The following is a 24849-nucleotide window of genomic DNA, read 5'->3' as shown; positions in this document are numbered from 1 at the left end:
TCGTCTCCTTCTGTGTCACACACCTCTTTTTCTCGCTGAAGCCCACGTGGCCGGTGTCAACAGGAGGTGGGTCTTGGCTGAAGACTGAAGCAAAGTACACTCCCTGCACACTTGCTGGATTGCCTCACACATCACTAAAAAAAAAGAAGGGGGCCAGCCAAGAAATGTCAAACTGTGATACAGCCGGCGAGCTGCAAAGCGGCTGTGTCTGTCTGACTGTTGAAGTAAAAAAAATGTTTTTGTTTTTTTTAATAGGCACTATTATATCAAAGAGGAAGTTCTGCAACCTCTGACAGAAAGAAAAAAAAAGTCAAAATAGGGTAAGAGAAAAGGGAGGGAAAAACCCTGAGTCACTCGGCTTCCTGTCTGAGAAAAGGAAGGGGGTGGAGGCAACTTCTGCTCTGCCATCGTCAGACGGTTAGGACCGGTGCAATATTCAACAAAAAAGTGCATTGAGGGTGGAGTCCTGTCTTGTTCATGGAATCCACTCCAGTGCTTGAGGGCAGCCATCATAGTGTGCACTATTGTGTACGGCTGAGAGAAGAAGAAAAAAAGAGGGAGCTAAGGGGGGAGAAAAACTGTGGCTTTGTGTGGGAAGGACTCAGAGGCAAAGTGGGTTTGTGAATATTTGAGTTTCTCACAGAGACAAGCTCTCCCCGCAGAGTTGCTTACTGATTTGGTCAGCTTCGTGTGCAACTGCTGCCTCACACATGACTCTCAGACAGGCGAAACAGCGACACTCTGGCTTCTCCTGATGATGAGAGCCAACGTCAGACTGGTTTCCATGAATATTGATGTGGAGGATAGACTGTTTCATAGAACAGAAGGAGGCAAGATGGCTGCCCTTTAGGATTTGTTAAAGAGATCGAGACGGTTTGTTGGAATTTCTACAAAGTGGAGGGACGTAAAAAGAAGGTGAGACTTTGTTCAGTGTGTTAATCTTCTGCTTCCCCTTTCCCCTTTTAACCTTGAGTCTATTTTTGGTGTGTTTTTAGATCAGGTGAGCCACAGTATATGTCCCCCACCGTAAAAGAAAGAGGCAACATAATAAGGAGGGGATATTAGATAAACCTACTCCAACATGGCTGACGATTTTCTTTTTGTTTTTGCCGACTGGAACTGAAAGACAGGGCATTTCTGCTCAAGTGTGTCCTGTGTTCACTTTAACATTTTTGTTGCCTTTGAATGCATCCCTTCTTTTGTGAGTCACTTAGCACTGCTAATTCAGGAGTTTTTCAGGGGCTATAATGAAATGCCTGTTCTTATAATGCTTTCATTCGGTATTTGAACTTTGCTTTGTCAGGCTATGTTTTTAACATTTGAATAGAATGAGTGAAATTGTGTAGTTTTTATTTTTTTTGATTTTGTTCTACTATTTTTACACATTTTAACAGATTTTGAAATCTATGGTAAGTAAAAAACCTTTTTTTATTTCAACTTAAAATTCCTTTTACATCTTTTAGGGTTGTGTCACCTACTAAAACATTATATTTTCAAAACCCAATCTTGTGTGTGTTTGTATTAAAGCAGCAGGACATGTCTAGCTCTAAGTGAACAGTGACTGCACATTAATAAGGTAGAAAAGGCTTCTGGCTTGGTGTATCTCTGAATCAGCTACAGTTGCTCTCACTGCTGAGTGACACAAAGGCAAATCCTAATGACAAACAAAAAAGAGAGAACTATGGCAGCATAGCGTTTGGATGACAGACAAGGTCAGAATCCACTAAAGAAAATGAAACTCAATCCTACAGCACCATTAACTAAGAGAAACAAGAAAGTTCATTTTGGAGCAGGTTTTTTTATTATTCTTTCTGTTTTTATGACATCCTGACTAAACATAAGAAATCTTATTTTTTTGTAAAAAGCAACTTAAAGTAGCAAAGAATATTTTTACAATTAAGGTGTTTCTAAAACAGGAACTACAGTGCTTTAGAGAAATGAAGCTTATGGCAAGGCAAACTAGCAGAACAAGACTTTTAAATACATGAACCTCAAAGTTCATTTTTAAAAGTTCAATGTAAGTATAAAAATATCATATTAAATCTACAATACTTCTTGACAGTAGTATCAAGCAAACAATTTGAATTCACAAAAGGAACTCATGTCCTGTCTTAATTAGTGCATTTTAAACTGTTAAGACTCTGTTTTCCTGGATTCAGTATTCTAAGATCAGCACGTGTAAGATATGGTGTATTCTACTAGCAAATAAATATTGACATCACCACAGTATGGCCTCAAGTTATCAAATAAAACAAATGGATGTCTAGAAGGTGAAGAACAATGACTGAGCTTTGATTGAGAACAGCAGCAGCGACAGGGGAAGCGTTTACCAGCAACAACACAGTCCTCCAGTTATACGTATTCAAAAGAGAATTTGAGAAGCAGCAGCTGAATGAAGAAGGAGGGGAAAAAAACAGAAAAACAGCAAAGCTTAAAAAGTCAGCTGCTTGTAACGTGACTAAAAACCAACTTACATGATTTTATGTGAGCAGAAGATGAATTCTTTTCTATGTTAGGGATCTCTTATTCTATCCAGTACATAGCATTTGTCTTCGTTGTGGTTACAACTGCAAGGCTCTCACACTTCTCATGCTTTAAGCATATAAGAATCCTCTATTTTAGTAGCTATGCATGGCCAACTTTTAAACTCAGCTTGTGGTTAAACTCTCTGCAGGCGAGGACATAGCTTTGTTGTGTTATGCCAAAAATGGTCATTGACTGTGCAGCATCAACACAGGGGCTTAATCTAGGGGTTATCTGTAGTATTCAAGTGTGTTGTGACGGCATGCTGCATCATGTGACACATCCAACACCATGCTAAGATATTGTCACGTGAACAGATATATATAAGACGTTGCTTTCTTAGTAAAGCCATGGAACCCTTTTGAGTTTAATTTACCCTTACAAGGTTTTAAAGTAAAATATGAATGCACAATCTCAGAATAAAGATTTTTAAGGGATTTATGCATGGTTGCTGCTACACCAGTAGCTGAAAAGGCATCACAGCATAAGCTAGGCTACAGGGGGCTGAGTGGGGGGAAGGGCCATATGGATCAATCACATGCACATAGCTTCTCTCTTCTATCCACACCTACAGATAAAACTGCGTGCTTGGATTGCTCCTTCGTCATGGCCGTAAGCTTCCCTTGAGTCACTCTGGGGGCAAAGACAATATCACCTCTGGGGAGAATGTCCAGTTGCCATAGCGTTCTGCAACAATGCTGTCTCCTTACAAAGCCTAAGCACTTACCCAAGCTTTCACCTCTGACCCAGCTCAGGCCAGCCCCACATATGATTTTTTGACCCAGAGGTTGCTGCAAAAATGTGACTGAAACATGCCAGGAAATAGGTTAGACATGTTTTGTTTTCTGGCAGGACAGAGCTCAAGTGCTTTTGTAGGACAAATCTACAAGGTACTGAGAATTGCATTGATTTCTGCAGTATTGATTTTACCACTGAGTGAAGCTCTATGGAGCTCTTTTGGACAGCAGCAAGCTACAATCCAGTCACTGCAGTGGAATCACAAAGCTATTATATTGACTGCACACATGCAGATTCCTACAGACAGTCTGCTGAGTGAACTAATGTTTAAGCTGCAGAGTTTTTGATAAATAACTCCAGCTACATGCCTCCATTTGTTTTCATTTTGCATTACAATAGGACTCATTTTAGACTTCAGTCCAATTCATCCAATTAAATGTATTATAGGAGTTTCTTTTGCAATGATGCATTCTTTCTCCATCTCCAAACAATCCGCAAAATATTACTAGGTAATATTAATCACCGGATTCACTAGATTATGTGCAAAAGAAAAGTAACAAAATGTATTAAAACCTTGAAATTACACGAATAATACCCGGTCTTCTGCCCCACCGAGACTCAGCCCTTTAAAAAGTTGTAACTCTTCGATGGAACAAGTTTGTTTAACAGATGATACTTTAAACCTGTGAGCATGATTATATGAGGTAGTATATGAGTTATCTAAACAACAAGAGTCTCCATGAGCTTTGCACCTTTATTTCCAGTCTTGACCTGCAGCCTTCTTTTTCGGTGAGGCTATGGGTTGTTCGCCTAACGTAGTCGTAGACACGGAGTGAGAGTGACAAGGCGCTGTTCGAGTGGCACAGCACTGATGGGAGTGTTTCTGGCCCTGTGAGCATGTATCCATGTCAGGGTTTACCTCGGGGGTGAGACGGTGAGGGCAGCAGCTCAAAAGCCTCCTCCACGTGAGTCCACGCACATGGCCGTTCTGTTTACAAACACCATCCAGGAATTCCGCGTAGGGACAGAGACAAGTGGGATGTTACGTAACTGTCCCCGAGCGAATGGTATCTCTTCCTACCTTAGCGCTGCTGCTTCGTGTCGACGGACGTTTCGTATTGCTTCTTACTCTGTCTCTAAGTAGCAAACCATAATTGCAATGTTTCTTTTACTTTTTACACACAACCAGAACCATGAATTGCCAAAAGGAGACCACAGTAAAGACGTGACATTTTTGTGAAATTTTAAAAGTAAAAACCTTTTTACAGAGGTGTGAAAATTGAGAAAGGGAGAGCACACAGCTTAATAACAGCCACTTCAAAGATTTTTTTCTTTTACCATTTCTTGTATTTCAGAAGACAGTGCAAAGCATAATGGGATAACAAATGTGTAACATAAATAGACTACCATCTCCAATTCTAAACTTCCACACTCAAAAAACGTTCACTTTGAATGAACATAAAAAAATTATGGAAAGGATTTCCACATGATTAGATTGCGTTACTTGAACAAAAATGAATCATGTTGGTCCTACTTAATTTATTTAGGTTGGCTCAACTTAATGTATTTAGGTTGGGTCAACTTAATGTATTTAGGTTCAAACTAATAAATTTAAGTTGATTCAATTTAAATAGAGCAGTTGCACCCAACTTTAAATTGATATTGTTGCTCACTCTAAAAAGAAAAAAGTTGATCCAATTTAATTGAATCACTTCAATTGGTCAGCCCTAAGTAAATTAAGTTTATTTAACTTGAATTTCTATTTATTTCTTTAATTTTATTTATTCATCTGTAATTGATATGTTGTTCCAAAGTTACAACCAATGGGTCTTTTAATTTTCACATCAAAGACATGAATTACCCAGCAAAGTCCCACATCACAAGACAGGAGCTCAATTACCGCGAACTCTGTGTTGAGTATTGGAACATTAACAGTTTGCCACACAAGGGGGTTTGTCATCATCCTCTACCAAACTTTAACTCATGGTGCAAAAAAAAAATAAACATAACAGTTTAAATCACTAGTTAAAACAGAGTAAAACAGCTAGACAATAAAACCCATGGACAAAAACTCACACTTAGACCCCAATCTGCCCAGATAGACAAAGAAAATGGAATCCCACAATTCCTTGCGATTACTAATGTATCCAATTTAATGGTATCATGTTGGATCAACATGATTGAAATTAGTAACTTTTAAATGGATTATTTTTATGTACAATCGACATGATTCATTCACGTAAGATTTACAAACATAAAATTTTCTGGTTGAAATGACAAGTTACTTTTTCGTTAACTTAATTGGCTGGTAATTTCCTTTTTTTGAGTGCATTAGACATGAAAGCAAGTAAGGATCAGTCAGTTTCAGTTAAATCCCATCTATCAAACACAGTTTAATTTTAATTTTTCGCCCTGGGTTTATTTTAGGTCTAATTTTTTAATTTTGCTTCTATTTACCAAACACAGTTCCAGCTGAAACAAGTAGTTAACATTTGCCTTATCAATATTTCTATATCTTCTGTCCCCCAATATGGTGGTGAAAAATATGTTACAAACTTAAATGTAAAGACCAAAACCATCTAAGGTTTGTTTTTATGAAATGCCAAATGTTAACAGCTTATTTGCATGTGGAAGATCACCAAACTTGGTTTTCATTAAATTACATATTTATGTAAAACATTTCATAGTTAAACTTTACCTATGGCAGTAGGTAACAATAATCAAGTGGAAGAGATTGTCAGCTGTATTCAGGCTATGTCCAAGATAAAGAAGCATGTTGCACCATCTTCTGTGCCAAAGAATCTGTAATTGTGCAAAAAAACATTTTTTTACTGTCTCAAAACAAGGATTACAATGTGTTTGCTGTGTCATAGTTCAAAATGTTGTCCACACTAATGTCCTCTCAGAATTTCCTGGCAGCCTTTTGGTGCCATGTTACTTCCTTTCTGTGAGAATCTTCTTCAGTTTTCTGCCTTTTGTTTCTTGTGTGGATGTGGATCATGCAAACAGACAGAGGATGTTTGAGCATTCGGAAGAGGTAAACTTAAGAAAAAACTTGAAGTTGGAAAAAAATGCAGCTATTTGTGTTTCTTCACATTGTGCTTCTTTTAGTTCATAGCAGTTTTCACAGTTTTACTGGGCACATCTGAAATCTCCCATATGACCTTTAGGTTTAAAGTTTTACTAATATTGCAGGTTTTTGGACTGCTGCTAGCATAAATGCACAAAGCACATGTTCTCAACAGACCAATGCAGCTTATTCTGTTGTCAGCCTCTCTGGGGTAATGTTTAGACCAGATGGGATTTGAAGCACTCAGAAGATGGTCACCATGGCTACTGTGCACTCAGAAAGAAATTAACTTTGCTGTGTGCAAAGTTCATCATGTTAGTCAGATATATTGACTGGTGCACGGACAAAGGGTTGTGGGGGAGACATATTTGGAAGGGAACACATGGTGCTGCTGTGAGGGGTTGGGGGCAGGTCAGGAGGTTTGTGCTCTTCGCTCATTTCTTCAGTCTCCATGTGATGCAGTTTAAAGGCACAAAAAAAGGTTTAGACTCCCTGCATGAGCAGTGCTCAGGGAGCTTCCACGCAAGGCAGGGTAGGCATTAGCTTGAGCAGACTGAACAGCAAAAGAATCCAAGACTAACAGGTTTAAGTAAGAGGTGAGCTAATGTTCAACTGCTGTTTATTATCTGGACTGACCTGTTCTAGGAAAAACAAATCTTTAGGTGACTTGAATTTTAAAGATTCTTACAAATACTGTGCCTCACATGAGTATTTGTACATAAATAAATGCAAGTCTGGTGGTTTACAGACTTTATCTGTGGTACTTTAGTGCCTTATCTTTTGTCTGTCTTATCATGCCAAATAATCAAACAAAAGTTGAAAAAAAGAAGTTACTGTTAAAGCCTTAGTTTTCTAAAAGCTTGGTTGGAACACTCCTATAGTGGTTTAATAGAGAAAATGGTTTCATAAGATGAAAGTCACGTTTACCAGCATTGTACTTTGTGTTTGCTCATGACTTTCCCAGATACCGGTGAAACGAGTTGTATCAAAAACATAAAGAGGTGGGGTTTGTCCCCGTCAACATAAAAAAATGAATTACCAATGCCTACAGTGCCTGCAAAAAACTGAAACTGTGTCATCTTTAAACTCAATGATATGGTGGAACATGTTTCCTGAGTCATTAACTACAAGACCTTCAACCCATTCTGTTAGTCACTTCCACTTCTTTTTTTTTTTTTTAAAGCAGAACAAACGATTCTAAACAAGCCACAAATAAATTCTCTGTTATTTAAAGAGTGATTTGTGTTTTCTCAAGTGAAGTTTGTCTTTTAAAATGCTTTGTGAACTCCTCAGGAGTCCATTGTATCTTGTGTGACACCATCAGAGATAAGATCATGTTAAAGAAGGACTCTCCTATATTTCTCAAGAGTTTCTGCTTCATTTTTGTGAAATTTTATTTTTAATGCCAATGTTGATATGTTACAAATTTTAGGCCTAGGAATTAATTTATTACAGTGTTATATTAAACAAAACAAATTTAAGAGGTAATTATCCTTTCCTGCTCCAAGAAAAAGCCTTTGGTAGCCAACAATCATTCTAACTGTGCATACAGTTTGGTCTGGCCCTATTGTGCTTCCATGTACATTTTTCACCTTATGTGATTGATTATAAACTCCTCTGAGCTAACCATTACTGTCAAGACTGTTGTTACAGAGATTTGTTATGATAGCATATTTTTTTGTTTGTTTTAAAAAAAATAAGGATTCTGAAAGGATTGTTTTTAAGTTCAAGCATTAATCTTAACGCTCACCTATTAAATCTTTCTAATACGTTTAAAGAAACAGTGAAGTTTGGGTTTATTTTATCTAAAAATATATAAGATATAGTGAGAAAAGGCAATGAGACAAAAATCAGAGGAGGCAAACAGACGGCAATGGAAACCATCCCTGCCACATCTGTATTGCATTAGACATAAAGAACAATGTCGATTGAACAAATCCTTTCATCACACGGAGGGGGAGGTGGCTCTCAGGGGAAAAAAATGACATACAACATTTGGGGTCCTCTTTTGTCTTTGCTACAATCTGTTGCTCATGTATTTAAATTAAGGGTGGGCAAAATCTTTTTTTTTCCTATACTTAATCAAGTGAAATGCTACCTCACAGTGACAATAAGGCAATGAGCAAAGACATTTGGATTGCACTTAATTGAAAAGGCAAAAGTGATCATTTTCATTGCAGAGTTGTCCTTTCAGGTTGACTTTGAAAGAACATGTAGAGGAGGCTCTTAGGTTTGTTCCTCTAAAGTGCAACTGTCATCATGTCACAATAAAGTGTTTAAACCACAGAAAACATCAGCAGATAAGTGGGCGAAAACCAGACACAAGGTTGTGCAATTCAAAGTTAGTTAGACTCAGTTGCAATAACATCAGTTGGAATTCATTTTAGCAATAAAAAGGGGTTTTGAAAACAGAACTTTAAGGCTTATTTTTTTCAGTTCATTTCAGGTAATTCTCTAAAACGCTAATAGGGTTCAGTATCAAATATGATCAAATATCATTCACACATTTGTTTGTTGGCTAAGAAACTCAAAGTTTTGACATTCATATGTACTTGTCTGTTCTAATTTAGTTTGTAAGTTCGTAAAACTTCTCCATCAACACTGTTGATTACATTTATTTTTAATGTCTTTCCAGCTCCGTCCAAAAAGTTCCTATGAATAACAGACAAATGCTTCAATAATAGTCTAAAAAAGGGGGAAAATCTGTTTTGTATGAATATCAGACTTCAGAGACACTCCAGGGTTTATTAAAAGCAATGTCATATGTTTCATCTTATGGGGGGAAAAAAAGAATGCACAGCCGACCTTCACCAAGTTGCCTGCACATACCATGTGACGTAAATCACAAGCGTGTGTGTGGTGCCTCATGAGAAGACGTTGAAGATGAATGAGCATCTGTGCCTGTTAAACATTTGACCATCACTAATGACATGTGTTAAAAGGACATTGCCTCATATTGTGCTTACAACGTTGGTGCTCGCTGACCTACCACTTGTTTCAGTGCAGCCCCATTTCTGCTCTCCAAACACTGGAGCCAACTGTTCACATGCACCGCAAGTTTCATATTTCAAAATGTTTCTTTACACAAGTCTTTTGAGGGGGCAGCCTTTACCCTCTCAGAAGATCAACAGACTGCTGCAACATTACATTTAAAAAGACCTTTGTAAAAAAAAAAAAAAAAAAAAAAGGCTTTTCGGATAATGAAATTTCAGACTTGGTCGGGGATTTGCAAAGTGTTTGTTAGTGTTTGCTGTTATATTGGTGTACAGTTGTGAAGAAGCAATAAGAGGTCGTTAGGTTTGTAAAGCAGCAGGTTTGGCTCTATTTTTACGAAGGGGATTTAAAACACTGTAATGCAAGTCCTCTGACCTAATTACGTGAGTAAAGGGCTGCTAGGGATGAGGTTTCACTGGCAGCCCAGCCTGCCAGCCCCTCGAACTGTGTAAATCCAGTCTGTCTTTATGGAGCAACATGTTACCATTTGGACAATTTTGCTTTTTTTAGCATGATTGTTGCAACTGTGCAAAAAAGAGGCTAAAGCATGTGGATAATTGAAATGTACTGATCCTAATAAAGTGGATGTAAACCATTAACTGGAACTGTTCAGTATCAAATAAAATGCTAAAAAAAAGTAACAGCGACAGTAAACATTTAGTTAATAGATATAACAGTATTAATAGGCTCAAACAATAACTATGAATGAGTTAAAGGCACATGTCAGTTTCACAATTACCTAACACTTTGAATATTTATAGGCTTTTGACTGGTTGCATGCTCAACTTTCTTATCTCTTAAAGAGGAAACATAAAGGGGCTATTTCAGAGAAGAAAAGGAAATATACACTTGAAATTCTAGCCAGTTTTTTGGGCTATTCAGCAAAATTCTGCTATGGTTGTGCGGCTTGGCAGTTGCGGGTTTGATTTAAACGTCTGCTTAACAAACCGGTCAGGTTTTTTAACTTTAAAAAAAAAAAACTCATGGTAGCAAGGCATATAAACAAAGGTGGCTTCTTAGCCTAAATGCGCTGAAAGCCAAGTCTTATGGCAGCTGCTGTAGTGGTGAATGTAACACAGGGCTGCCAAGTCATGCCAAGTAGTCTACATCTGCCATGGCACTTCTCATATTTCACAAGCTCTCTAAAGTAAAGGAAATCCTACTTCTACAAAGGGCCCACATCCCTACCTTAGTGTTGTAATAAAAAGGAAAAAGGCTGTTCCAGTTTTTGAAAATGCGAATTTGATTATAGAAACATTTGAACACTGAACAACTGTCTAAGTCAGGTGATATTTTCAGTTAAACCTGTGTAACTTTTGTGAGTCTGTTCCAACTTTGTTCATCGTTGTGCACTCCAAATATTTGAAACATAAGAGGAACATTGCAGATACATTTTTTTTTTGGTTTGAACATACATAACAGTAGAATAGGGCCATGGCTCAGTGTGAGAAAGACAGACAATTTCAGATAATAAAACATTTGTGCAAAAATAATCTCCTCATTCTTATCTGCTGTTTTATGATGGAAAAATACACTACTTAATAATCCACTTTTATCCACTAATCTTTTTATGTAGGTCACAATTGTGGAGGCTGAACAGAATAAAACACCCCCTTTACATATTTCTACACAGTTAATTGCAATGACATAGAGATTTAATTCCTCCTAACAACAATCCTAAATGTAAATTTCTTGAATTTTAGTTATTTTGAGAGCTAAAAAAGTTTGGCAGCTCTGCATAACTTTTCATTTATTTTCACTTTCAAAGAGATAGGCAGACCAAAGCTGCAGTTTGTTGGGGTCGAGCCTTGTACAATAGAAGTGCTATTGAAATGTGAAATGTGCATCACTTTGTCTTTCTAACGATGAGTGTGAATAGGCAGAGTGATAACAAGTCACTTATACTGTGAAACCTTCGTAACTTTAGTTGCAAAGATGTGTTTAAGGTACTTTACTTTTTTTTAAACCCCTCTCATGAGATAATCTACTCATTTGACTTGTGCATAGACAATATTCCTAATGTATATGAATTATTCTATTAACTAATAATGCTCATTTAGGAATAAAACATTGATCACAGCTACAGAGTTACTCAGATCATACGATTAGCATGATTACCTAAAGACTGGGTAGCAGGTTGAAATGAGAGTATAGAGGAATGGCTCGCAGAAATCAACCTGATGTGCACGCCAACAGTGAGGTTGACCACTAATAATAGCACAAAAGGCACCAAAGTTCACTTCTGGAAGTTGGTGGGGATTTTATGACAAGTCAAGTTAGTTAAGCCACAATTCAAACTTAATCAGTGCTAATTCTTTGATAAGCTTTTGCTACCGGAAAGAAATAAGCCAAAGCATTATTCGCTCCGGCGTCTATAGTACTCCAATGTTTGGTTTATTTCAGTACTCCACCTTCAGAGCAAAAATAGGTCTGCCTGTTAATCATTTCTGAGAGGTGGAGAACATACTGGTGCCAAATGTTTTAAAGTGTGCATTTAAAGTCAGACTTCTAGCATAGCGTCACAACTGTGTTTGTGTTTGTACATTCATATGAATCCTGGGAAGACGCACACACAGCTGGGATCTCTGGCTTTGTTCTGGGTGTGCAAAGATTCTTTCTTTTTTTTCAGTGTGGGTGTATCCAACTGTGACAAGCTGCTTGGCTCTGCTCAGTGCTTTGTAAACTCTGGAGTGTCCCTTAGGACTGGAGTTTTCCTGAAAGCAGCTGAGCACCAGACGGAAACCTCCTGAGGTTGTTGCAGATTTTTTCAGACTGCTCAGAGGGCCAGATTAAAAGTGAAGAACCCACATGAGATCAGGAAGTGGGATTCCCTTGCTGTTTCTTTAAAAGCCATTTGCTTATTTCTAATTTTCAAGAGTGTGTTAGGTGTTGTTAGTTGCCATTTAGTTTGGAAATGTTAAATACATTTGCAAAAATCAAAAAAATGGTGATAGTTTTCACGTTTAGGTCTTTTTCCTGATATAAATTGTCTAGATTAAATAAGCCAGTATAAAGATCTGTTTTGTCTCTATGCTGCTCTGCATCGGCTCCTTTTCAGTGACGGCAGATGGAGCGTCCAGACTGCGTACAACAGAGTACTCGTTAGTGTAAGGTTTTAAGGCTCTAATTTGGTGGGACTGAGGCACTGGTTAAGTTCAGGAAGGGTAAATAACACAGAGAAGGAGATCATTAGGGTAAATTATTATCCCACTTCCCAAGAGCAAGTTGTGAGCAACTGGTGGTGACTCTTTTTCGATTTAACACTTTGCTCAATGATGTTTTCCCAAGACTGGACATTTCTTAAGGAAAAGTAAAAACAACAGCTTGATTTTAGGGATTGTTCTATTTATTGAGTCACTACCTGTTTTGTTGTTTCCCCCACTGGTTAAATTGTAAGGCTTTTATCTTAGTCTCTGTTCTAAAGATGCTGTTAGACTTAAACAACAGAACAGATGAAGGTAGCCGTTCTGCCGGCATGATAACTATCCCAATTAGTTCCAGATGCAATAATCAGGCCCAGTGATGGAGGACAAAACTGCTAAGTGGCACATGCCTAAGCACTACATACAAAGATCAACCTGTGGTGGACCTAAAGAAGGTTTAGAAAAACAGAAAAGCATTTGAGGGGATCCAGATCTGGGTCCAATTATGTTTTAGCATGGTTGTGTAAACATGCTTCGGTTTGAAAGCTGAACGTAGTTGCAATTCTACCCTTTCATGTCAATGGATAATTTTCCTGTGCACACCATGCATTAAAATGAATAACTGATGGGTGTGTTAATAATATAACATATACATATCTTTGTAACAGTAATAAACAGAGCATTTAAATACAATTAAGTCAGATGAATATGACATTTTTTCAATACTTTGTTTTGAGTATGTATAAGGGTGAAAATCATTACACTAAATTATTGAATTCATTTAAAAATAACGGATGCTCCACTAAGGCCTTTATTTATTTTTTGTAGAAAACAAAACAAATGTAAAATTATAATGCGGATGTATGTATTCAAAATTTTTTTGAATATGGGGAGGTAAGCTCTTTATGTCTACTAGGGCAGTGATTGATGACAAACCTAATAATAAGTTTACTTATATTTTACAGGTGTTGATTTAAAGTTATTGTACCGACAAAACATTTACTAAGAATTTAATAGCTGCTTTACACTGGCAAATTTTATAAGAAACTTTCCTTTTTAACATTTTTATTTTGTGAGGTTGAATCTGACCACACTGGATACATAGTGGGGTTTTTCCAAGTCTGATATGAAATCACTAGATAAAAGACAGATAACTAAAAGAAAAACTGCATTCTGTTATTCAAAACTGGCAAATTGAAACATTAAAGCCACTTCTAACCGTAATGCAACAAATAGTCTGCAATTTGTTTTTGACACAGGGTAAAACCATTAAAGCCATTCATACATTTTTTTTACTTGAAAAGTCACATTAAGTTGCATAGGTGTGCACATTAAGCTGATTGGTGAGCACATTTGAAGTGTGCCTTTTCAACTCGCTGAATTTCCATTGTTGTGACTTTGAAGTCAATGAAGGGAATGAATCATGGCGTTTTGATGAATGGTGTAATTCCGCATTTAAGCTTCACTTTTTAGACAGCTCTCAACAAGGAAGCAAACAAGTATTACAAATGTAGAAAAGATCTGCAGAAGTACAGTCTGGAAAGCTGGTGGTAAAAAACATTACTTCATCTTCTAAACCCGTTTTGTCCTTTAATGGGTCACTCGTGGGTGAAGGCAGGGTACACCTTGGATAGGTCGCCATTCTGTCGCAGGGCCACAATCACACACCCATACACACTCACATTCACACCTAAGGGCAATTTAGAGTAACCTATTAACCTATGAAGCATGTTTCTGCATGGTGGGAGGAAGCCGGAGTCCCAGGAGAAAACCAATGCATTCATGGGGAGAAAATGCATTCTCTTTCGGGTCCCTCAGCCAAGACTTGAACCGGGGCCTTCTTGCTGCAAGGCAAGAGTGCTTAACCACTGCGCCACCCAGTAAAAAAAAACAAAAAAAAGATTGGTCTCAATGCCACCAGGTATATGCCACCAGGTCAAATAAGCTTATTGTAATGCTTGCAAAAAACCATCAAGCCGCAAAAACAAAACCACATAAATTACTGAGATGGCTGAATTATTTTCAGTGTGTTTTTTCTGCAAAGATACATTTTTAGTAGAACTGTAGAACAAATATGAAGTTTTAATAATCCTATTATAGTTCAAATGGGTGTGGTCTGAAGATAAGATTATTGCTGAATTAATACACTTACATTTAGAAAAGTAGAAACCCCAAACATTTGCTGAAAAGCAGTGTGTGTTGTCCACAATATTTTTTACATTGTGAAAATGTATTAAAACAATTAGCAAACTGAATTATTTCTGTTTTTTTCTGCAGGACAGACAGAGGGCAGCCCAGTGTATGGACTCTGAGCAGGCCAGATGGAAACAGACCAGGCCAAGCATGAGAAGGAAGAAAGTTCAATGATAGCACAGTTTGGCATTCCTCACAGTATCTCTCCCAGACTCCAGAATGGATGCCACTTTTCTGAAGGTTCTCCGCAGCCCACAGGAGACAACAACTGGATTACAAGCCCAGTACAGTACAACCCTAACAAAGTATCAAACTCTGTGAAGAGACACAGGGAGAATTGCATCATCCCTGCATCAGAAGAAAGCCTATTTGATCAGGAGTCTTACAAAATGAATGGAGATTTGATGAATGGCGAGCTGAAGCATGGATTCACAGGGGATACATTACTACACCAGCCCAAGAGAAAGAAGGTAGATTTAGAAATCAAAAGAAATGATGGCACAAGTTCTGAAATGGTGGACAATTTACCTGAGCTGACTAATGCAACTAATTTTGAATGCAGCTCATCACAGAGGGAATTTAGTTTAGATAAAAGGAACCACTCTATTCAGAATGGAGATATTTTTGGTCGGCCACGGAATAAACAATTTCCCAATGGTGCTGTATCAGCCTCTTCAACCTTAGAGAGTACTCCAGGTGATCTATTAGAAAAGACTTTGTCCCAATATTATCCTGAGCAAGTGTCAATTGCACCACAAACATCGGGATCACAGCTGGATACAGTCAATGGTTCACTGGACAATCAGTTGTCTAGTGAAGGTGCTCAACCCCCTGCTTTAGCCTCAGGGTTGCTTCCTTCAGGGCAGATGCCCAATTCTCAGCAGCAGCAGCCCAGGGCACCTGAAAACAGTGAAAGGGGCAACAGTTGTAACAGTTATCTTGTAAATGGATTCTCAAGCAGTTTTGGAGCAGACCACCAGCAACAGCAGCAACCACATGCTTATTCTGGTATAGAAATGAGGAAACTATCAGGCGAGATCACTCCAACAAATGACACCAATTGTTCTCAAGAACATCCAACCAGCATACCCCATTTTACAGACCAATCAGATCCTCAAAGTGCATATAAAAACACCCAGCAAGAGTTTGACCACAGCACTTTTCTGAGGAGCAGTAATGCTCAACACGCAATTGACGAAAATGGTAGATATAGATGCTTTGCTAACTCTGGGATGGCCCAAAATGAGAAATCTGGTTCAGATCAGTTTTTACACCTAAGCACTGAGAGAAGTCAGTGTGGAATTCAACCTCAGAACTTCCAAGAAAATGGCAGAACACAAAACAACGATGATGAGATGGGACAACATCAACATCACATTGGTAAAGGAAATGGTTTGGAGAACACAGGTTGGATGGAAGAAAATCCTTCAAATTCCACACAGCAGCAGGCACCACCTTCTCAGACACAAGACCAAGATATGTGGAGAGCTCTCCCTCCTAAGCCTAATGTAGAGAGGACAGCCAGTCCCCAACGTGATACCCAAATCATGGAGCCTGGCCCAGTGCAAAGATTTCAGATACAGAGAAGTTTAGCTGACATGAGTCCAGGGTCAAACACCTCCCAGCAAAAACTTCCAGAATTGTTATCCAACCAAATGCAATTTGCTCCATCCCAGCAAAACACTGCCACTAGGTGGCAGCATCAAAGCCCTAAAGCCTTTCAGATGCAGCAAACGCCAGTTACTGAAATGTCTGATCAGCAAAACTTCCCTCAAAATCAACAAGGAAATAATTACTTCCAGAAGGACTCTCAGCACTTAAGTGATGATACTGATCTGCAGGATATACTGTCAGCTGGACTTCTTACTCAGCAACAGCAGCACTGTAAACTTCAGCGTCCTTTATCTCACCCACCACAGTTTGAAGAGCAGCAATTGAAGTCTCCCCACTACAGACCACATAGTCAGCCTCCACCAGAACAGCACTTGCCTCAACTCAGCCAATCTCTTGGAAACAATTTAGCTCAAGCCAACAACAGCCAGCACAGCAACCATGCCACATTCATGTATAGTAATAAAGCAGAGATGCAACAACAGCAAAGACAGTATCTACCAAACCTCAAGCAATTTCAACCACAGCTGCCTAACAACCACTGCCACAAACACAACAAGATGGACTTTACCCAGACCTCAACACAGTCCCAACCTCACTTACCACAAGGTGCATTAAACCAGCAGGTTAGAAACCAGATGCATCCCAAAGCTGAACCGCAGCTTAAGAGTTCTTGCACACAGTTCCAAAGGGGACCTCAACTACCTCTGGGATCCATGGGTCCACAAACAAACTTTCAGAGGAATGCAGCTATACGTATGCACCTGTTGCAAAAGCAGGAGCTCCAAAATCCTCTTCATCCCCTTCAGAGCTCTGAATTAAATCAGTCCCAGAGAGCTATAAAAATGGAGCCCCGGTTTGAGCTGCCTACATCACAGCAGCAGGGGCAGCTGCTACATATGCGTGAGCCAGACAAAGGTGGACTACAAGTCAAGCAGGAAAATCACCCATCCCCATGCAATCACAAGAAAATACCAGGGAGTATCTTGGCTTCCATGGAACAAAGTCTAAGGCAGTACCAACTATCAACAGTTTTTGAACAAAAAAGCCTTCTCATCCATTCATCTAATAAAGTGAAGGTAGAATCTTCAGGCCCTGTTACAATACTGTCAACCAATACTGAAGTAAGAGATGTCCAATCCTCGATACCAGCCCAATCTACGAAAAAAGGCTTGGAATCCACTCCTAAAAAGGAGCAACTCCTTCAAAGTTTTGTTGACTCCCCTATGAAGCTGTTGGATACCCCTATTAAGAATCTTTTGGATACACCCCTGAAAACTCAGTATGACATAGCCTCTTGCCATTGTGTTGGTAAGTTCTATAGTGTTAAAAGAAGATTTTCTTGAAATTTAACAAGTACTTCTTGGAAGAATGATAACCGTCTCAAAAAGGCTCTGCATAAAGCTTATAAACAAATTCTAATACATTATTTGATGTATTTAGATCAAATCGTCGAGAAGGATGAGGGCCCCTACTACACTCACCTGGGCTCAGCACCCACTGTTCCTGGCATTCGGGAGATGATGGAAAAAAGGTAAACCACACACTAAAGATACATCTATAGTACAGATAAACTGTTTTTTATTTGTACCTTGTGTGTTTTTATTATTTTTCATTTTTAACACATTTATTCTGCTTTATAGGTCTGGATTAACTGGCCGTGCCATCAGGATTGAAAAAGTAATTTACACTGGCAAAGAAGGAAAAAGCACACAAGGGTGCCCAATTGCTAAATGGGTATGAACAACTTACTCAATGTTTGGTACTCAAAATCAATGACATGCCTAGAATTCCTTTCTAAAATAATTGTTTGAAAACATTCCTATATCCTCCTCACTCCAGGTTATCCGTCGATCTAGTGTAGAAGAAAAGTTACTTGTCCTGGTGCGTGAACGTACAGGTCATAGGTGTGAAACTGCCTGCATCATTGTTGTAATACTAGTTTGGGAGGGTATCCAAGCTAGTCTGGCTGACCGCCTCTACCTCGAGTTGAGTGAAACTCTAAAGAAAAATGGAGCTCACACACAACGGCGCTGTGCTTTCAATGAAGAGTAAGTGACAATATGCCTTAACTGACAGCTTTTGCATTTCTTTTCAAAGTCTGACAATGAAGTAATTTTAAAAAAATGCTATGTAAATACTTTCCAGGCGTAAACTACAAATAGAGCCATTACTTTTGTTTTATTTAATTTAAGAGTGTGCTATTAATGAAAATTGTTCCTGCTTGTCATAGGGTCAGTTTTTTATAATATTTGATATGTACTCTTCGGTTAGTTTCATTTGTGTCAAGTCTGGCAAAAACCATTAAATTATCTCTGGGGGTTTTTTAGGAGGACATGTGCATGCCAGGGATTAAACCCTGAAGAAAGTGGAGCATCTTTCTCCTTTGGCTGTTCCTGGAGCATGTATTACAATGGCTGTAAATTTGCTCGGAGCAAAATTCCCAGGAAATTCAAGCTGCTTGGAGATGATGTCAGAGAGGTGATCTATGCAGACTAACAGAGAATGACTGTGTCATAATTACATTTAAAACACAGTCAAGATAAGGGGCCTTGGTGTTAAAAACTTTGTCTTTCAGGAAGAGAAAGTGGAGCGGAACTTTCAAAATTTAGCGACTTTGCTTGCGCCTTTATATAAAGCTATGGCACCTGAAGCATATGGAAACCAGGTAGGTTCAAATGTACATCTTATTTTGCTTGAATTTACAGTTACTTATTTATTTCACAAATACTGGTAGTAAATTGTTTATATATTATATGTTGTGTTTCACTGTTTTTTGTCCATTTATGAATTGTTGATCAATAAAATTTTAAATCTGAATATCTAAAGTAGTTGCTACACACTTGATGCATGTAAGAGAAAAAATCTATTTATCATATCCGCAAATAAAACGTTCACATCCATGTCATTTAGCCACATTTTGTTTCAAACTGGCAAGTCAAAAGATGAGACTGAGCAGTCATTAAGTGGTAATGGCTAACTGGGTTTAACTATGGGCAACAACACCCTTTTCTAGCTCATCTATAGGCCATCATTTGCAGCCAAACAAAAAATCAAAATGTTGGAGCGATCCTTATCCTATAATGATTATATTTTTGTTAGTATCTTTCAAGAACTCAATGATTGTTGTTCATTGTGTGCTTACAGGTGGAACATGAGCACAGAGCACCAGATTGTCGTTTGGGACTCAAGGAGGGTCGGCCCTTCTCTGGTGTCACTGCTTGTATGGACTTCTGCGCTCATGCTCACAGGGATCTCCACAACATGCAGGGTGGCAGCACTGTGGTAAGTCTTCACTAGATTTCTGGGGGGCTGTTACTAGCTATGTTGCTGGTAGAATTTAGGGATCAACCTGCATTTGAGTTGGATTATTTTTACTATTTTTATTTGATTCTAGTTATTAATTTGAACTCAGTGATTCTTTGCTGTGACATAATATGTTGTGGTCTACCAGCTGGTGTCAGCATTTCCACCAATACCAATAGCTGGAGCAGACATCAATAGTTAGGCTTATGGGAAACTTGCACCAAAAATGCAAGCAGGACAGTATGCAAGCTAATGTCAAATTATTAAATTAAACAGAACTAGCTGGTTTCATATGGAGTTAACGCCTTGCAGTTATACCGTTTTTGTTTACTATAAATATGGGACAATAAACTGCTATTCATGAAGTGACTAGTTTAGACACATATGTGAAACTACCACAAATGGTACTTTAAAAAACAAAAAATACATTAAAAGAAAAACATTTCAGCACACGTCCATGCAAATCTCAGAATTTGTTTTATTTCAAGTCCTTAAAAAATTACAATCAAAACATGGTATTGTAATGTAATATATAAAGTGAAATCTAGATTTCAGTCTATTCCTTTATTGTATGACATAACTCACGTGTAAGCATTTAACTGTTTTCCAGGTGTGTACATTAACAAGGGAGGACAATCGAGAAATTGGAAGAATACCAGAGGATGAGCAACTCCATGTGTTACCTCTCTATAAGGCTTCCAACACTGATGAATTTGGAAGTGAGGAAGGTCAGCAGGAAAAAATGAAGTCAGGAGCCATACAAGTTCTCAGTACCTTCCGCCGTCAGATACGCATGCTCGCAGAGCCCGCCAAGTCTTGCAGGCAAAAGAAGCTGGAAGCAAAAAAGGCAGCAGCCAACAAGAATGCCACCCTGGAAGGTTCTGGTGATAAGGCAGAAAAGGCCAGCCTGGCCAAGTCAAAAGCTGGCACTTATGAGAATACAGCTCAAAGCACTCCAATGACAGGTAATTTGATTTTTGTTTTAGAGATTATACGTTCTTTGAAGGAGATGGTGTATAATATCAAGCAGTTAAGGATGGCCATGATCAATGGGACCTGGGATTTCTTTTTCTGATGCTCAGGATTTTCTCTTTTTTTCTGATTATTTTCCAGGACCTCTTCCAGGTGCTGTGGGAGCCACAATGCAGTCAAGTCATCTATCACAACCCCTAGGGGCGCATCCACAACAGCAGCACCAAAGCATGATTCCCCCATACTCTCGCTCAACACATCCTGGTTTCATGAGGTTCCCCAACTCCCCTGGGTCATTTCCAAGCACTTCCAAGCCAGGCAGCATGTGTCCCACTCAGGCACCAGCACCAGCAAGCCCTTACCCCTCCCCTCTTAATGTAACAAACTCTTACATGAATGGGCCAAATCGTCCATACCCAGGTTACCAACGTAATGGAATGCCTCTCGACAACTGCCACCCATACTATCTTGCAAACCAAAAGCACTTGAACATGTACCAACAACAGCTACCAGCTCTTTACCCTGAGCAACAGTATGGACTCCATCAGCGTTTTGATGTTAATTATCCACCAAGATACAGCGAGTCAGGTTTACAGGTCAATGGTTACAATGGTATGAGACCAGCTCAAATTATGCAACCTTACAACCCTTATGGTCCTAGCAGACCCTTGGATGCCCAGTTTATTGACCCTCTTTCAAGGGTGCCCTCTGGCCACGGAGGCATGGATTACTCACCCGTAGTGAGCAAAAGCAATCAGCTTGGAGAATACCCAAATACATACCTCCATCAGAACCCTCACATCCTTCCTTCTGGGCTGGATCCTTTACATACTCAAGTAAAGACAGAGATGGGTATTCCTGACCCACAGATGCTTTCAGCTCAGCTCCGTGGTAGATGTTTAAACCCTGATACTCAGTCAGAACTAAGTTTGCCCAATGGTGGTGTCATGGGTTCAAATATCAAGCAGGAACCTGGAACACCAAAGACACCCACAACCCCACAAAAACCAGAGGTGTGGTCTGACAATGAACATAACTTCTTGGATCCTGAAATTGGTGGCGTGGCTGTGGCACCAAGTCACGGTTCAGTACTCATTGAATGTGCAAAGCGGGAGCTGCACGCCACAACACCACTTAAAAATCCAGATCGCAACCACCCTACACGCATCTCTTTAGTTTTCTATCAGCATAAGAATCTGAATGAAGCAAAGCATGGGTTGGCCCTATGGGAAGCCAAGATGGCAGAAAAAGCTCGGGAAAAGGAAGAGGAGGCTGAAAGGAATGGTGGTGAAGGAACACCAACCAAGGGAAATAAGAAGGGGGTGAAGCGTGAGCATCCCGAATCAGAGACTACAGGGGAGCCTCCATACAAGCGTTTTATCAAGGCACTAATGGAAGGATCCTTATCAAGTACAACTAACACATACGTAAATACAAGTCCATATGCATTCACCAAGGTCACAGGGCCTTACAGTCGATTTGCATGAAGAACTTCTCATTAGGAACTTAAAGGTGCTAAGTAAAAAAAAAACAAAACACAGGCACTAAAGCCTTTCTAGCAGCCATGTGTTTTATAGTAAAAAAAATAAGTGCTGAGATTCAAACCAGGTGTTTCATCTCTTCAACAACTGAGCTTTATCAGCAGCTCCCAACGAAGAACAGATTTTTGTCAGATAACTTCTGCAAAATTCAGTATATCTGGTGCTTTCAGTCTGACACACAAGGATCTATTACAGCTGGGAACAAATCAACATTTGGTTGCTTTCTTGTTTCAGAAAAACTGTAACATTATCTGGGCATAGGACAGATTTTGTTAAAATGTACTATTCACTGTGCACTATTGTTTCTATTACTATCAATTCTATTGCATTCACACTAAGACCATAAAACATTTGACAAAGGACACTGAAAAATATTACTGTCAACGCTTCAGGTTTCAAATGGTTTTTGGAAAATCAGTTTTCAGGAGCACTTTCTGGGAGTAAAGGTTACATACTTGGAAATACATGTACATCAAGAATCATGTCACAGTTCTTATGCAAGTTTTATGAATTAGGTGATTGATTGAGTGAGCAAGCTATGAGAGCGAATCAGTTTCATGCTAAATGGTTTCTAAAACTTAAATGTCATTGGTGCTTTTATCACTTAAAAGTATTTTCTACTGTACAACTAAACTATATTCATGGTGCATTTTTAAACATTTTAAGGGTGAAAAACATGTGTTTTACACGGTTGTGCTGGTTCTCAGAAACTGATTTAGATGTTCTTTGCTGCAGCTTCCATGAACTAATGTGTGGGGGAAAAAAAATCACCTGTTGTTTCTGTCTGTGGTGCAAACATGCTTTTTATACACTGAGAAAACAAAACAAGGTAAGCTTGGTGTCAGTTTCAAAGTTTATCTATAAAATTCTGACTGTAAAATAAACAGGTAAGATTTGTACAGTAAATTAACTTCTTATCTGAACTTCTTGTTAGAAAGTTTGTCTGTATAAAAGTGACGCCTTTTTTTCATTGTATTTCTTCTGATCAACTGAGTTTATTTCATAAGGTGCTATTTAACCTACTAGAGAACGTACAATGTGAGGCTCTTTCAGCATTGAGAAGGCTTTTAAATGATTAAAAAAATGTTGTGATATATACCTCAAAACTAGTTTGGCAATAGGATTATTGCATAATTTTCATCATTTGTACATTACTTTTAACATTTAGTGATCAGTTAGAAGTAAGCTACAGGCAAAAAAAAAAGTTCATTTCTTGCTTTCACTGTGCTATGAAAGTACTACTTGAACTTTGATTTTACTCTAAAATCAGGGACATTTTCATCTAATTGTGTGTGAATCTTCACTGCCCATACCTGTTTTGTAATATTCAGGGAGCTGCCAGTGAATCATCAATCCCAATGGCATTCTTGTCAAAAACAGTTAACAGAGACAGAAAAAGACTTTCTTGAATATTTTTTACCATTTATTCTGACTCATGAGTAATAAGTTAACTAAAGGGAATGATGTAAAATAAATGAAAAACAATGCTTTTGTGATGAGCCAAGACCATGGCAGTCATTTATTTTAGTTGCACGTCTGTGGCCGTGTACAGATTTTATTTAAAACCACTCAAGTATATTTCTTCCCTGTCTCTTCAATTTAATTGATCCCATATAATTGCATTATATTAAAAACCCAAGCCAATTATTTCACGCAATCTTTGAAAGCACTTCATTTATTTTTCAGGAAAATATTTAAGCAAAATGTATGTGTTTGAAAAAAAAGAATAAATTATGTCACTTTGTACATACCAACCATTTGATTTGCAGGAGTATAACTCAAGTTGATATTCATGTAGGTTCAATACTTGGTCAACTTGACCCTTGGCTCTACACAGAACATCAAAAGAGCTTTTCCAGGATGATGACGGCTGGCATCCACAGGATGTTTTTGTAAATATTACTCTCACTGTCATTGCAATGTTTACATTCATAGAATGATGCTAGTGCTTAGAAGTTCTAGTTTTATTAACTCCTTTGTAAAATAAAACTTCAAACGCAAATGTGGAATTTTGTTGTACAGAACCCAGCTACAGTAGCAGGTTGCTGAGAAAAGCCAAGGTGCCAGAAGATAGAGCGGGTTTCAAAGCATAGCCATACTTGAAGATGCTTTAGAGTGTTTCTATGTGAGTCAACGTTACTTGAATGACTTTCCTGACTTTGCGCGTGCTCGGCTCACAAGTTAAGCAACCAGTCGCTTCACACTCAAATCTTTTAAGCAGTTAGACACTAAAGGTATAAAGAGGTGCAACCTTTCTGCCATTTTGATTTTTATTGGGGGTTTTCAGACTTTAAGTGCAATGTGTAGCGCTTGTTTGAAAAAAGCAAAATGCGCACAAGCAGAAACCTGTGTGCAACACTGAGAACAATACTATTATAAAAACAACAAAAAAGGCAAAAATAAAGAGGCTGTAGTTCCATGAGACTGGTGTGCTGTCAGAAAAGTTTCCTTTTAGCCTTGCCATGCTTGAACAGCTACCTGCTGTGCTCTCCATTCTGTAAAGTACAGGTGCATGGTTTAAAGCCATTGTAAAGATTTGTCAAAGAGCAAAAGTGCAGCTGCCACCTTTGGTCTGAAAATCCCTCAAGGCTTCCCCAGTTTTCTCAAAGTTTCGTGTGCTACAAATATAATTTAAGGATGGGTAATGATACTGTAAGTATTGTAATGTAATGGATGCAGTTTATTTGAAAGCTGTTTATGATATCATTCCTTTTTTTGATGTGTGTTTTTTAATAAAAGTTATATTTATTTAAAGCAA

The 24849-nt window shown here is 38.5% G+C and overlaps 1 protein-coding gene across 1 annotated transcript; it reads left to right on the top strand.

The window, feature by feature from the left end:
• The first annotated feature begins 614 nt into the window (after positions 1-614).
• On the top strand, positions 615-24849 carry LOC101170986 (methylcytosine dioxygenase TET2). The gene is made up of 10 exons (XM_004065914.5): positions 615-915; positions 14746-17583; positions 17716-17806; positions 17916-18009; positions 18115-18323; positions 18603-18753; positions 18851-18940; positions 19420-19557; positions 20189-20543; positions 20692-24849. Exons 2-10 carry the CDS (start codon positions 14790-14792, stop codon positions 22035-22037), a joined length of 5268 nt encoding a protein of 1755 aa, XP_004065962.3. The 5' UTR covers positions 615-915; positions 14746-14789; the 3' UTR covers positions 22038-24849.

This window comes from Oryzias latipes (assembly GCF_053564925.1).
Source record: "Oryzias latipes strain Hd-rR chromosome 1 unlocalized genomic scaffold, Olatipes_Hd-rR_3.1 chr1_Y".
Lineage (NCBI taxonomy): Eukaryota > Metazoa > Chordata > Actinopteri > Beloniformes > Adrianichthyidae > Oryzias > Oryzias latipes.
Note: the sequence above shows the minus strand (reverse complement) of the source record. Positions and strands in the feature narration are given on the sequence as shown.

Excerpts from the sequence above, each read along its gene's own strand:
- LOC101170986 (XM_004065914.5), top strand. The coding sequence starts at position 14,790 with ATGGAAACAGACCAGGCCAAGCATGAGAAGGAAGAAAGTTCAATGATA. Across the intron at positions 17,584-17,715 it reads AGCCTCTTGCCATTGTGTTG|ATCAAATCGTCGAGAAGGAT; the intron begins GTAAGTTCTATA and ends TGATGTATTTAG. Across the intron at positions 18,324-18,602 it reads CGCTGTGCTTTCAATGAAGA|GAGGACATGTGCATGCCAGG; the intron begins GTAAGTGACAAT and ends GGGGTTTTTTAG.